Source organism: Amblyomma mixtum, chromosome 4 (genome assembly GCF_055824585.1).
Source record: "Amblyomma mixtum isolate Tamu chromosome 4, ASM5582458v1, whole genome shotgun sequence".
In the NCBI taxonomy this organism is placed as follows: domain Eukaryota; kingdom Metazoa; phylum Arthropoda; class Arachnida; order Ixodida; family Ixodidae; genus Amblyomma; species Amblyomma mixtum.
This window is the reverse complement of record NC_143015.1, coordinates 72,475,187-72,488,489: the sequence shown is the minus strand read 5'-3', so window position 1 is coordinate 72,488,489 and position 13,303 is coordinate 72,475,187. Positions and strand designations below refer to the sequence as shown.

Sequence of the window (13,303 nt, the reverse complement as noted above, 5' to 3'; positions counted from 1 at the left end):
CACTTGCGAGTTTGGCGTGTGGCGGCGATACCTGTATTTTGGTTCTTGCTCTTTTCTACGTTACAAGAGCTTTGTTGTCAGTATGAGTGACGTGGGATGGGATTTTTTTAACCGTAATCGCTATCGCGGATGTCATGACAACGCATTTGAGCAGTGAACCCATTACACCAAGGAACTCGGAGTGCGGTTCGTCTAAACGCTCTGCCCATAGCGGTCATAAAAAGCGCAATTTTCGAGTCACTTCCTCATGTCTCCCAAATTTCCCTCCAACAGAAACTGAAGAATAGCCTCGACCCGTTGCCCACATGGACTCCGCTGAGCTGGGAAGACGCCATGGTCTACCGGCACCAGGCCTTGGTCGAAGACATCGACATCTTGAAGAGCAAGCCCGAACTGGAAAAGGGTTCTATTCCGCCGTCGGTGGCGGAAGCCGCTGTGGACACAGAACATCAGCACTCGCATAAGAAGCGCCATTCTCCAACTTCTAAATCGACCTCGGAACACTTTGCGACGCACCAGTACGTGCCTTCTGATCCGGCCAAGTGCGTTGGACCGCCGTCCGACTGGCGTGAATGCAGTTCCGAAGAGACCCATCGCGGGAAAAAGTCCAAAAAGAAGCGGGCCTCCAAAAAGATCGTTCCGGAGTCTGGCACCATCCACGTGTCCCATAGACTCAGCTCCTTGAGGCGACTGGCGAGCAAAACTCGAGAGGCTATAGTCAAACCAAAAAAGCCGGCCGCCGTTGCGATACCCTCAGCGGGCCTTGTACCCTGCGCACCTATCATACCTCCATCTGCGGTCGGCATCCCTGAAAACGCACAGAACGACAGCGGCGAGACCATCGACAACCAGGACTTTGTCATCGACTCAGCGGCTGAGCACTTCCTGCTGGCACCAGTTGCCTCCATTGGCAGCGTGCCTCTTAAGAAGCCCGCTCAGCAAGATGTCGCCTCCCTCAAGTCAGTGTCGTCACAACACGACACTGCACGGAAAGATCCAACGCAACGCCGCGCGGGTGAGGGTCTCGAACCAAGCGTCCAGGAACAACGACCAGAGCCCGACTTGCTCACCGCTCCGCACCACGACGCTAAGCTGACGGTACCACACAAAGGCGCTAGCAACGTCGCAGCATCGACGGTGCATGACGAACAGCTTGCCATACTAGAAGAAGCAGTGAAACGGGCCTCGGAGGACTCAAAAGCCCAGAAGGCTTCCGGTCCTGCGCAAGAACCTCTAGGTATTCCAGCTATACCGGGCGCAACCGAGGAAAACGCACTCCTCAAGCAGCCTCCGCATGGACCCTCGGTGAAGACGTCGTTCGAGGGACGACCGACTACCCCCAAGAAGTCCTCCTCGCGAAAGCACTCGTCCTCCTTGAAGTCCTCATCGTCTTCCCAGAAAGCACCGAGCTTTGCCACTGCAGACAAGAAGCCTTTGCAGCTGGCACTTCTATACGGCACTTCCTCAGCCACAGCGGCGGCGGTGCCTCCAAGAGACACGAGTTCAGCGCCATACTCCGGAAAATCGACTGGCGACAAGGAGAGCAGGCAGTCTAAGCTGAAGCAACCGGTCCACAAGCAGTCCTCGGGGGCAGCGTCTCGCGCAAAGGTCCCAGCCAGAGCACCTACGGCCGAGGTAGCGACGTCGCTTGACAAGAGTGAAGCAGTCGCGAAGGGACAGCGCAAGACAACAGCGCCCGAGAAAGTGGCCGAGCAGCGAGGGATGGATGCGGCCGGAATGTCGACGGTAATGCGAACATATTCTTCTCGACAGCTGCAGCACATAGTGTATGGCGATACAGTGAAACCTGGATGTAACGAAGCTCTTGTAGTAATTTGCTCAATATTACAAAATTTCTCAATTCCCCAACGCCGCCCATAAAGGCGCGTTTATAGTCCGACGTGGTCGGCGCGCGGGCAAGCGTCGCTCGCGGTCAGCCACGCTACGCTGGTTTCGCTACGCCAGACAAAATGCGAACCCCTCTATACTTCGGCGCTGCGCGCCGTCGGCGGCACTCTTCGGAGCATGCGCAGAACGATCGCAGACCCGCGCGCCAATTTCCGACCCGCGGGCCGTCTGCATTCCGTTCGCGCCTTTTTCTTCGGCGGTTCATCTGTTTCGCTCCATCCACGGCATCGCGGCTACTACTAACCATGGCTAGGATGTTATCTGCGCGACAGAAACTTGCTCTCGCGTTATTAGTACGCCGCCTGCGGCGAAAGCGCAGGCGCTCGATGTATGTGCGAGAGATTTTCTCTGAGCGGAAAAGCACAGGCGAGTACCACCAGCTTGTTCAAGAACTGCGGCAGAAGGACCCAGAGTACCACCTCAAGTACTTCAGGTAACCAGACCGCACAAAGGGTGCGTTTTATTCTTGAGTAGATTTTAGCTCGCTGTGAAGTATGCGAGCAGCTTTTTATTTCTATAAAAATGCACGAAGGAAAATGGAGCCCTGTTTTATGCTTTAGGGCCGAATGCTTTCACACTATGTGATGCTGTTTGGCCCATTTTAAAAATATGGCTGTACTGTATGTAACCGGTCGAAATGGGATTTGGTGTTGCTTTGAACATGCTTAGTGCATGCTTGAAAGCCGTTATGTACAACGACCTCCCGCGCAGGATGACCAAGGCCTCGTTTGATAAACTCCTGAGCCTTGTCCATGACCGCATCCTCCATCCGCCGAACCACAAGAACCCGATCAGCCCAGGAGAAAGGCTGGCAGTCACGTTGCGGTAAATATTTTGGCTTTTAGTTGTGTTCAATAGTCTATTTACCGAGATCCACTTGTTTTTATCTGTCATAATGCTCTACCTACGAAGTTATCGTGTGTTTATCGCTGTGAATAGTATTTCCTAGATCTCCAGATGAAAGTAAGCACATAACCTCCTGATAAGGTTTAGAAAATTTTTATTCTTTTGATCTCTCTTGTTTTTATGCAGTGAAATAGCAGGGAAAACAATTCTGTGTCGTCTGACCACTTCTCGCGCTGGTCTTTCCGAACGCACATTTTCTTTCCACCTGCATACCGCGCATTTCATTCTTTTCCGTGAAAAAACAGCACGTCACAAATGACTGAACGCTTGAACATAGCTGAAGACAGCTGCGTCGTCACCCCCTCCAGCTTAATCGTATATTAACACTCCTTTTCAACTGAGTGACACTTTACGTGCGTGCTACCCGAGTCCCAATTCTGTTTCTGGGAACGAACAGCACTGTTGCATTATAATTCAATTTTTATGTTTGTACCCGTCCCAGGTTTCTGGCAACCGGCGGCTCTATGATCGACATTGCTATGAGCTATCGCATGCATGTAAGCACGGTCTCCGGCATTCTGAAAGAGACTCTGCCTGCCATTTGGGACTGCCTTTCCCCAATTGTGCTGCGACAGCCGACCTCAGAAGAATGGCAGCTCATCAGAGAGGGGTTTGACACCAAATGGAACTTTCCCAATTGTGTAGGGTGCATAGATGGCAAACACTTCGCTATTACGTGCCCTGATGAGAGTGGTTCGGAGTATTATAACTACAAGGGTTTTTACTCGTTACTGATGCTGGCGGTCGCAGACGCAAATTACCGCTTCACACTGGTTGATATTGGTGCCAAGGGCCGACTCTCTGATGGCTCTTTCTTTCGAGAAAGCCCCATCAGAAAGAGCTTTGAGGAGAACACACTTAACTTGCCTTCGGGGCATAACGGGTGGCCACTGTGCATCGTGGGAGATGCAGCATTTCCCCTGCAGCCTTACTTAATGCGCCCTTACCCCGGCAGGCAACTGAATGACACAAAACGGGTGTTCAACTATAGGCTGTCAAGGGCACGTCGTTGCGTTGAGAACGCATTTGGAATTTTGGTTTCACGTTGGCGCTGCTTCCTAGGAACCGTTAGTGGTGATGTGGAGTTGTTAACGGACATGGTTAGTGCGGCGGTGTGCCTGCACAATTTTCTGCTGTCGGACAATGCCTATTGCCCTAATGATTATGGTGACAGGGTCAGTGGTGACAGAGTCCAAGAAGGTGGCTGGAGGCAGACCATAGCACACTTAAACCATCAGGGTACTCGCAATGGCAGCCGCTCAGCTTCAGATGCCATGAGAATTCGTGACTCCATTGCAGAGTACTTCATGTCCCCAAGGGGTTCCTTGCCATGGCAACTGAGGGTAGTCAGGCGATGCTAATGCACAGCACGAAGTTGTTGCCTCTCTGTCTGTAAACTGCGTTCTTTTCCATGTAAAACAAGCAAAAGTCACACGCCAGCTCAAAATGTGAAACTTTATTTAGCAATCTCGTGATCATTCAGTTCAGTAGTTGTACATGGATTGCACTAATGACATGCCACACGTGTGTTGCAACTGTTCATGTAACATTTGTGTTTCTGCTTTTTGTACACGCATACCACATAAAGTTGTGTGCTTGTTTTATACACCTTATTATTGAACTGTTTTCGTGTTTAACGTTTCATTTGAACACATCAAGGCATGTAGGATTGATTATGTTGCGGAAGATGTTTGATATATAAATCAACATACCATGTGAATAAATATATGGTGGAAGTTCAGCAATGGCCCTCTTTTTCTTCTTGTTTCCAATCAGTATAAGTCTCGAAGCATGAGATCACTTGCAAGAGTATAAAGACATGCTATTTGGTCTCAGTGATTCGAAAACATTTTTTCAGTGAAAAATTAGAGAGGGTGTAGGAAAGAGACACACCCAGGACAAACACAGGACACGGCATTTCTGCTGCGTGTGTCCCTTTCCTACATCCTACCTAATTTTGCACTGAAAAAATGCTTTCAAGTTACCATCACATCACAGACAGCTTGCATTGCAAAAAAATGAAGTGGTGAAAGAGGCAGGAGACTACTAACCACATTGAAACTTCCAATAATTACAATGAAACAGTTCAACAGTCTAATAAATATATCACAGCTATGCAGCTGACTAAAACAATAGGAACATGAACACAATGATATAAAAAAAACTGCGCTGCATGACAGGAAATGCAAAAAAAAAATGAACTCAAATGCACTTGAGGTTATCTAAAGAAACAAAGCGCAGATATCTTTGCTGTTACCTACGCTTCAAAAGGTATATGTTAAAATTAAGCATCACACTGGTCAACATCTGCTATGAGTTCCATTATTTTCACTTTCAAGCGAGAGGCAATTCTCGCTGGCATCCTGTCAAGGCTCATAGCAATGGACTGCCCAAAAGCCTCATTTTCTGTGCTGTGCTTGCCCAGCTGTGAAAGGAGCTGCTGCTCGAAAGTGTCACAACCCCTTCCTTTCCTTGGCCGTTTTGAGGGTGGCTCGCTCAATGTAATGTCTTCCTGACTGGCAGGTTGACCAGGACTTGATGCCAAGGGCTCCAGGTCTTCATCAATATTGGCGATGGGCGACGGTGCTGACGAATTACCTTGAATTGCGTTAAAGATTTCTTCTGCTGTTGAGGCGCTGTCGTCACCTCTTGGCAGGGCACCTGAGCCCACGTTGCAGGTAGTCCTGAAAAAACAGTTTTGACTCCAGTTAGTTCAGTCTTGTCGTTTCACTTTTTTATTTTACTGCAAAAAGAGCGCCAGTGTCTTGTCGAGTGGAACAGCATTACACACAGGGAAGACGAAAGTAAGACAAACATATGAGCTTTGGCTTCAACTGATGTTTGAAATTCAGTTGAAATTCAGGACCCATGTGTTTGTCTTGCCTTCGTATTCGTGCCGGTGAGTAGCGCTGTTCCAGTAAGCAAAATACTAAACCAACTGCTCCAATTGTCCCCGTTAGTATTAGTGTCACAAAGTGTTGTCCTCAAACTACGGTGACCAACGCCTCAACCTTCCAGAAGCAGGAGCCACCTCCCCGACCCATGTCCTAGGCAGGAGGCTGCCCACAGACCCTATGCAACCCTCGACCCACCCTCAGCACAAACAGCAAAGACACAGGCCGAACAACCAAGCAACGAAAAACCAATGCACATGCCACGTTAGCCCAAAACAAAGTTTACGCGAGTTCCAAGAATGCAGCTGAGCCAAACCCATGAAACCAAACATGCAAAAACACACAACACCGAAGCAGAATCCGAAGCTCGAGGATTCACAATTTTCGCAACAGATGTCTGACTGTCCGGCAAGTTCATTTGATAGCATCTTTGGTATTACTCTAGCTTTTCAAAGCTGGCCAAAATTTTATCTGATTTTATTACGGATTGAGTCCTCTCTTTTCTGAGCCGCATAAAAGCTGCGAAACGTTCCGAAAAGACCAGCAATTGTCCACACGCTTCTCCAGGGTCTTCCCCTGAAGCTATGCTGTTAAACGTAATACAGCGCAATAGTTCATAGGCAGTTACATGCAACAAAACAAAAAGCAAAAAAAGGTACTAAATGCTCCCACAAAGACGGTGACGGTGAAAGTCACAGTAAAAAAGCATAAATTAACGAAGGAGGCTCAGTGAACAACATGTGCGTGAACGTAGCACACAATTCATGCAGTACAACTAGCACATTTCATGCTCGTAACTCCACGTACCTCGAGCTGCGAAAACAGGCATTCCAAAACAGAGAGAAAACAACTCACTTTCTTGGACGACCGCAATTCTTGTAAAAGTTCATCGCATCAGCAAACTCCCACGTCTGCCTCGCAACGTAGGCGCTGCCGCTCCTTGTTGCGAGCTCGATTGCTTTGAGTTCACGGGTAAAGCGATCTCGCAGCTTTTTCCACAACTTGTGGCACTCTGCAACTACAAACAGGAACAAGGGACAAAAAAATCGGTCAAACATTACGGCGCAACCAGCAAGTGGGATTGGGATGCTTCGGCCGACAAACGTACAAATGAAGCCGAACGCAGCAGTCGCTAAACACCTCACCTGTGGAGAGACCACTGCGTTGCCGTATCTCTTCCCACGCGTTCTCTTTGCGCGGTAGGTCCCTGAAATCGAGTCGCTTGGTATCATACACACAGGGGTGCTGTTTTATCGCTTCAATGAACCTCTCCACCACGCTATCCGACGCAAGTTCGACGTTTGAGCCGCAGGCGCCACTCATGCTGCCCGCAAAGACATCCGCCATCTTTGTCTGCGCGATGCATTGTGGGTCGACGCGGTCGGCGGCGCCGGCGCGCGAATGGAGCAGAAGCCAAATCTGCGCCGGGCTCGTCGGGGCGCGCTGGCAGCCGCCGGTTACGTCGGCGCTGCAGTGCGTCGGACTATAGGAGGAGTTGTTTTCGGCAACGTAACGCAGCGTGTGCGAGCGCGCGCGCGCGCGCGCGTTACGTCGGACTATATTCGCGCCTTAAAAGAAGCTCTGAAAGGGGATCTAAAGTTGCGGGAAGCTTGGGATGTTAAAGCACGCCGCTTCACGAATATTGTCCAGAAAGAACTTTTTTCAAAACCCTTTGTAGAAGCTGTGTCAGCTGTAGTCAAAATCTGAACTTCAGCGTCTTCGCGCCTTTCCCTCTCCTCTCGTCACTTTTTGCACACTGGAAAATCTGCGCTCCTCCGCCGGCCCCACCTCCGTGGGCGGAGCTTCCTGACCCGCCAGAGCTAAGCAGCTTATTGGCCGCGGTCATGGTAGCTGCCTGACGTCTGAAAGAATCTAACCAATGGCCATCTCTCAGTTTGCATACACAGGTGCGAGCGACGGAGGAAAGTGCGAGCATGAAAAAGTCGCCGGGAAGGGTTTGCCAACTTTCGCGAAAGATTGTGGGTTCTCAGCTGCGCGTCGAATTGTATTTGGCTCGGGTTTTCGTTGCAACATAATGCAGTGACTAAGCGATCGCGAGTTGCTGTGCTCGACTGAGGTGTTTCAGAGCCCCTTGAAAGCGTGTGTATTTGAAAACTCCACGTAAGTAGGTAATTTTTAAGGCGGTTGACCTTGACATAACGAACGCCGACAATGTTTTAGGTAGTGGAAATACTGAGTTTGAAATAAGAGGAATGTCTACGAACAAAGTTAGCACAATGCGCCGTGCTCCAGCGCGATCGGCGTCTTTCCGTAGCCATCGCAGCTTTCATATTTGTAGTCAAACCTACTAGTGGCACATACTAGAGCCATGTCCAAAAGCAGCACAAAACAAGGAAGATACGTGACTAGCAGTGCGCGCCCATTGCCGCGACTATGTTGCTAATGATTCCGGCGCCGACAGCAGAAGGACGGCGGGAGCGAATACCGCGGACAGTGCTTGCACTGTAACTACACATGTAACTACACATGTAACTAAAAGTTGCCGACTTATGTCAGCTTATAATTTATACAGGTTTAACTGCATTCTCCTGTAGTATAAGGAAATTTAATATGATAGCAGTTTGTTAAGTTCCGCTTTTCGAAACGAAGGTTCAAAATGTTCTTTCTGCACGGATACATTCACGGATGCATTACCTTTTGCCATAGCTGCCACCAGCCGCCGATGTACTACTGCCAATACGGGGCATTAGTCTTTGCATGCCATAGTAAGAGAATGACTGAGCCACCTGCCTCACACCGTCTGCCCGGGCTTCTAGATATTAGCACTTTGAACAGCAGCACTACTTGCAGAATACGCTCAAGCAAAATGGAAACATTCACCCCTAGCTTTATTCTTATTAGCTCTCATTCGCTTGTGCTGCCTTTCTTTTGTACTTTTTCGAGTGAAAGGCTCCCAATAATCAAAAATATTTCGGATTCCCGAGTATAGAAGAATTAATCATGCGCCCAGTCATAACTCTATGACCCAGTCAATCAAAAAGGAAACTGAAAAATGAAAATAGCTTTTTGAGGAAAGGAGATGACCTAGTAACTGTCTTGCTATCTCTGCATAGGATAAAGGAGGAAGTGAAAGACAAAGGATATGTGCCTTAGTGGAGGGCTACGAATAATTTCGGCCGCATGGGGATCTTTAAAATCTAACCTCCGCCACCACTGGTACAGCCACTTAGCAAAAGCAATCTTTCACTTCGAAATGTCTATCTTTAAGACTGAGCTTCGCTGAGACGCAGTTTAAACGTCACGTATACGGGCACCTTTCACATCACGGCCACCATCCGGCGCTTCTTTGCAGGCACAGCAAGACGCGGCAAACCCGTCCCAGCCTCAGACCAGCCAGACAGACTTCTCGAGGAGCCGCAAGTCATCATCGGGCAAGACCACCAATTTGCTGCGCAAGCTAGTGGCGCACAGACCCCGCTGGAGCCGAGGACGCCGCTCGAAAAGGCATCTCGAAGCGCCTCCTGATGTCGACGCCGAAACCAGCAGAGTCGCTGCAACCGCTGGAAGTGCTGGAACGCTGAAGGCGTCCCCGGACTACCCGTCGCTCGCTTCACTGGGGGCACATTCCACGGTGCAGAGTAACAAGTCCTACGCGACCGAGACGGCGCCTGTGCCGGTCCCCATTCAGCAGCAAGACACGGCTGTTCCAGAAGCCGAGCGGGCAGTTGCAAGCGCGTTGGTTCTGCCAACGTGCCAACAGGCGGCCATCGAAAAGACGCCACATTTGCTGGCGTCACTGACGCCGGAAACGGACGTCGCTGCTGCTACAGGAAAAGAGGGCGCGGCACCGGAAGCTGCGGCTTCCCTGGCTACCCACAGCCCCAGGGAACAGCGGGACACGAGCAGTAAAACTGGCAGCCATCGCAAGCGCCGAAATTTCTCGAAGAAGCACCCAGACACAATCAGTTCGGAGAGCGCGGATAATCGCGAGCGTGGATCGGCTGGTCAGTGAAATTTACACGGACACCATCGAAGACATACAGTGCTCCCCGATATGTGGGATGATGGGCTTCCATGTAGAGCAGCTTAGTTATATGTGAAACTCCCTTTGTTTTGGGGAATTATGGCATACAGCACAGTGGCACACAATGAGTTAGGCTCTGTGCATCAAAAGTCATTGGGGGGGGGGGGGAGGGGACGCTATTCCAGTATGGTTATATCTGCACATCACTGAGGAGGACTACTGCTCGTGATGGGAAAACCACCCGTTTAGGGAAAAATGCGTGTCGTCCAGGCATATGCGGTGCAGTATAGCGATAATGACCTGCTTTGACACACAGTGAAATTGGTGGACTTGTAGAGAGCTGATAATTAGGTCTATATTATTCATTTTAGTCGATAATATTCATCTACATATTCACTAAAAAATTGTCCAGCCGAGAGTTCCAGCAAACTTTCGCGCAGTTACAGTGAAAGCGTTTCGGCAAAGTAAGTCAGAAGAGCTGAGAGTTAGCACTTCTGCAGTCTCTTTTCATTTGTGCCACGTCTTCCTTCAGTGGGCTGTTCTTAACCATCAGTCTGTGAGTGTAGACCAGAGATACTCGGTTCCCTACGGACCTATTTCTTCGCATGGTCAGACTGGTCAGAAATAGCCATGTTTCCAACTTTATTGTAATCAGCTAGCTAGTGGCAAGACGTTTAGACAGTGTGGAAGTGCCTCAATGAAACAGACTAGAAGGTACTCACTTTCTCTTGTCTTTCTGAGCATGGGTCATACTGGCTTGGGCACATGGACTTCACCGAACTGAATAGAAATCACTCTTTGCACATTTACCGCTATTTTCTAGCTATCAGTAAGAAAGGAACCTTAGCTACTAGTTCTGTTGTTTCCTTCAAGACTGAGCATGTTGCCAAGAGGCAGTATCTTCCAGCCACTCAGAAGTCTGCTGTTCACAGCATCTTCAAATATCCAATGTGAGGATAGCTATTACCTCAGGTTGCAGACATATATGCAGGTTCTTTTTTATAAAGGCTCAAAGTAGCGCTGTTATCCTTGGCATGAAATTGATACAAACGTGTACTTCATAGTGTGGCTGTTCGAAATGCGTTGACGTTGTTGTGTACACTTTAGGCTTGATACAATATACTCTACAAGCCCAAGATACCCAATGCACACCTTGTCACTCAGCTGTGTCCAATGCTTTAATTCTGTTTAAATATTTAGTGCCACGGAAACTTCACTTACAGCACACAGTGCATAGCTGCATGCATGACTGACATGTGACAAAGCAGTGCCATCAAATTTCATCTTCAATTGCGAGTAAAACCTTCTCCGTGAACAGTTCAGTAGCTTCCTGCCTACCTGTTGTCACTATGGCATCATATTAGTATGACCGTCTCCTAAGCTAGAATTTATGACAATACTGCAATGAATGCAATGCTTTTTGTTTGCTTTGGATTTCTTCCATCAACATGCAAAAGCACGGACTATAAAAGACCATATAAGCACAACACAGAGTGTGCTTTTGCCAAGTTTAAAAAATGACCATGAGCTCAACCATGTGCTGAAGTTCACAGAAAGAAGTTGCCTCAGTTATCTTGGCTAATTAGCAAATGGGCACTTTTAAAAATATGCTCGCCTGCTCAAGACAACTGTCTACAAATATGGCCTAATTTGCTCTATGCAGAGTGCACAGTCGTTAAGCTAGGTACAGCTTAGTTAAAACACCCTGCATAAGCACAGAACAGAAGTGCCAGGAGAATTAAGGTGATGAATATCAAACGTGCAAAAAGACTGCGAGCTGAATAAATGTAGACTGATTAAAAATGAAGCTTGAGGCTGTGGTGAAACCTCCCCGTTCAATACGCAAAATAAGACACAATGGCACTGAATCTTAAACTTTTTTTTTCAGCAAAGGTGGCTCACAGCAGCCAAACAACATACTAGCAGGCTGTCCTTTTATTATTAGTACATGAATGAAACACCTTGAGGAGAATATTTTGTAAGCTTTATTAGGGTCTTTCTTACGTCAAGTAGAAAAATATTTCTTCACACAAAATAGGGTGCACAAAGGGCAAAAAATAACGAATAAAGCTTTGGCCAAACTACGAATTAATATCATTGATGCTCATTAAGATAGTAATGCTAAGCTCAATATGACAGAGAAGCACATGGCTGACTTAGTGAAATCCAGAGACTATGGAAATATAAACTGCATTTGAACTTTTTGGTGAAATGTTTCCACATATCCAACGAAGCTCCAACTTTGGCACCTGGATCTCAATGAGCAGTTCTGAAATGATGTGGTGTAAGTGGCTAAGTCTGAAGAGCTTGAAAAGAAAAATACAATACAAAAAAGTGAGAGCAACGATTAAAAAGTGCTGTGCCAAAAGCGTAAACTAAGCAAAACATTTTTCATTCCACTGACTCCCTTATTAGATGCGGCGTTATGCTATAACGGTACTGAATCACCATCGTCATTTATTATCCCTTAAAGGCTCCTAAGAGGAGTATTACATAAGGGGGGGCGGGGGGTTCGATAACATATATACGAATGGCCAGCTATAGAAAAATGAGAACAGGCACTGCAATACAATAATACAATAACAATACGATGCTACGACTGCTCTGGTATCTATTTCTTCACCACTCCGCATGCTCCTCCACTAATTTGCACTTAAAGAAAGAATTCTGTGCAGCAACTTACAGCTTATGCATTGTAATAAGGGAGCAATTACTCACTGACATCCACCCAAGCACAGCCATACGGCTACAAAGGAAAGCTTGGGAGATTCCCCTAAACATTTAACTCTGTTCCCACTTCGAGTCATTGATCAATTCGCTCTCGTCCTACCACAAGCTTGCCGTCCCGGTTAGCTCACTTGGTAGACCGACTGCTCCCGTGAAGCGGTGGTCCCGGGTTTGAACCCCGGACCAGCACGAATTTTTCTTTAACTACGAAGTTTCTCAGAAAGTTGTATAGCTTTCCTTTGTAGCCGTATGGCTCCACTCGGGTGGATGTAAATGAGTAATTGCACCCAATTACAAATCTACTCTACCTTGCGGAATTCCCCTAAACATCTGACCCACAGCTTATGCATGATGCCAAGCATTCAGTATATACTAGCCCCAAAAACACAGTAAAGTAGGGTATATATGTGTGTACTCAATTTGCAAAACCAACGTTATTTCTATGCGAAATCTGGCAAAAAAAATATTTCAGCACCTTCTTTGCAGCCCTTACTTTCCCTAAATTTCGGCTAGCTTAACCCTACCTTTCCCAACAAGCCCAATTAACCTCATTTCATTTTGCTACTGACCTTCAGGCCAGATGACAGTCAACACAGTTCCTGCAGCTGAAGCCACACGCCTTCAGAGGGATACGCCAGTGTGAATGATGAGCCTATCTTCAGGTCACCCTGGTTTCAAAACAATGCGCGCTTGAATCACTCTGCATCTCTCATTTCTAATTCTTTTTTCAATTGACCAAAGGCGAATACAAGTTCAGCACCTCCAACATTTTATCGTACTCATCGTGCTCGGGTTCGATCCCGGTCGCGGCGGCTAAAATTTCTTTGGAGGAGAAATTCTAGAGGCCCGTGTACTGTGCGATGTCAGTGCACGTTAAAGAACC

The 13,303-nt window shown here is 47.9% G+C and overlaps 2 protein-coding genes across 2 annotated transcripts in view; one reads left to right on the top strand and one right to left on the bottom strand.

Annotated features, from left to right (window-relative positions):
* LOC149346981 (uncharacterized) overlaps positions 1-9,681 on the top strand; it is a 36,734-nt gene extending 27,053 nt beyond the window's left edge. The window contains exons 14-15 of the mRNA XM_089541454.1: positions 274-1,746; positions 9,022-9,681. Of these exons, the coding sequence (XP_089397580.1) occupies positions 274-1,746; positions 9,022-9,681 (2,133 nt within the window). The remainder of the gene's footprint in view (positions 1-273; positions 1,747-9,021) is intronic.
* LOC149346982 (uncharacterized) lies at positions 5,099-6,613 on the bottom strand. The gene is made up of 2 exons (XM_089585475.1): positions 6,564-6,613; positions 5,099-5,498 (listed from the first exon to the last, which is right to left on the bottom strand). Exons 1-2 carry the CDS (start codon positions 6,596-6,598, stop codon positions 5,099-5,101), a joined length of 435 nt encoding a protein of 144 aa, XP_089441601.1. The 5' UTR covers positions 6,599-6,613.
* Positions 9,682-13,303: the final 3,622 nt, after the last annotated feature.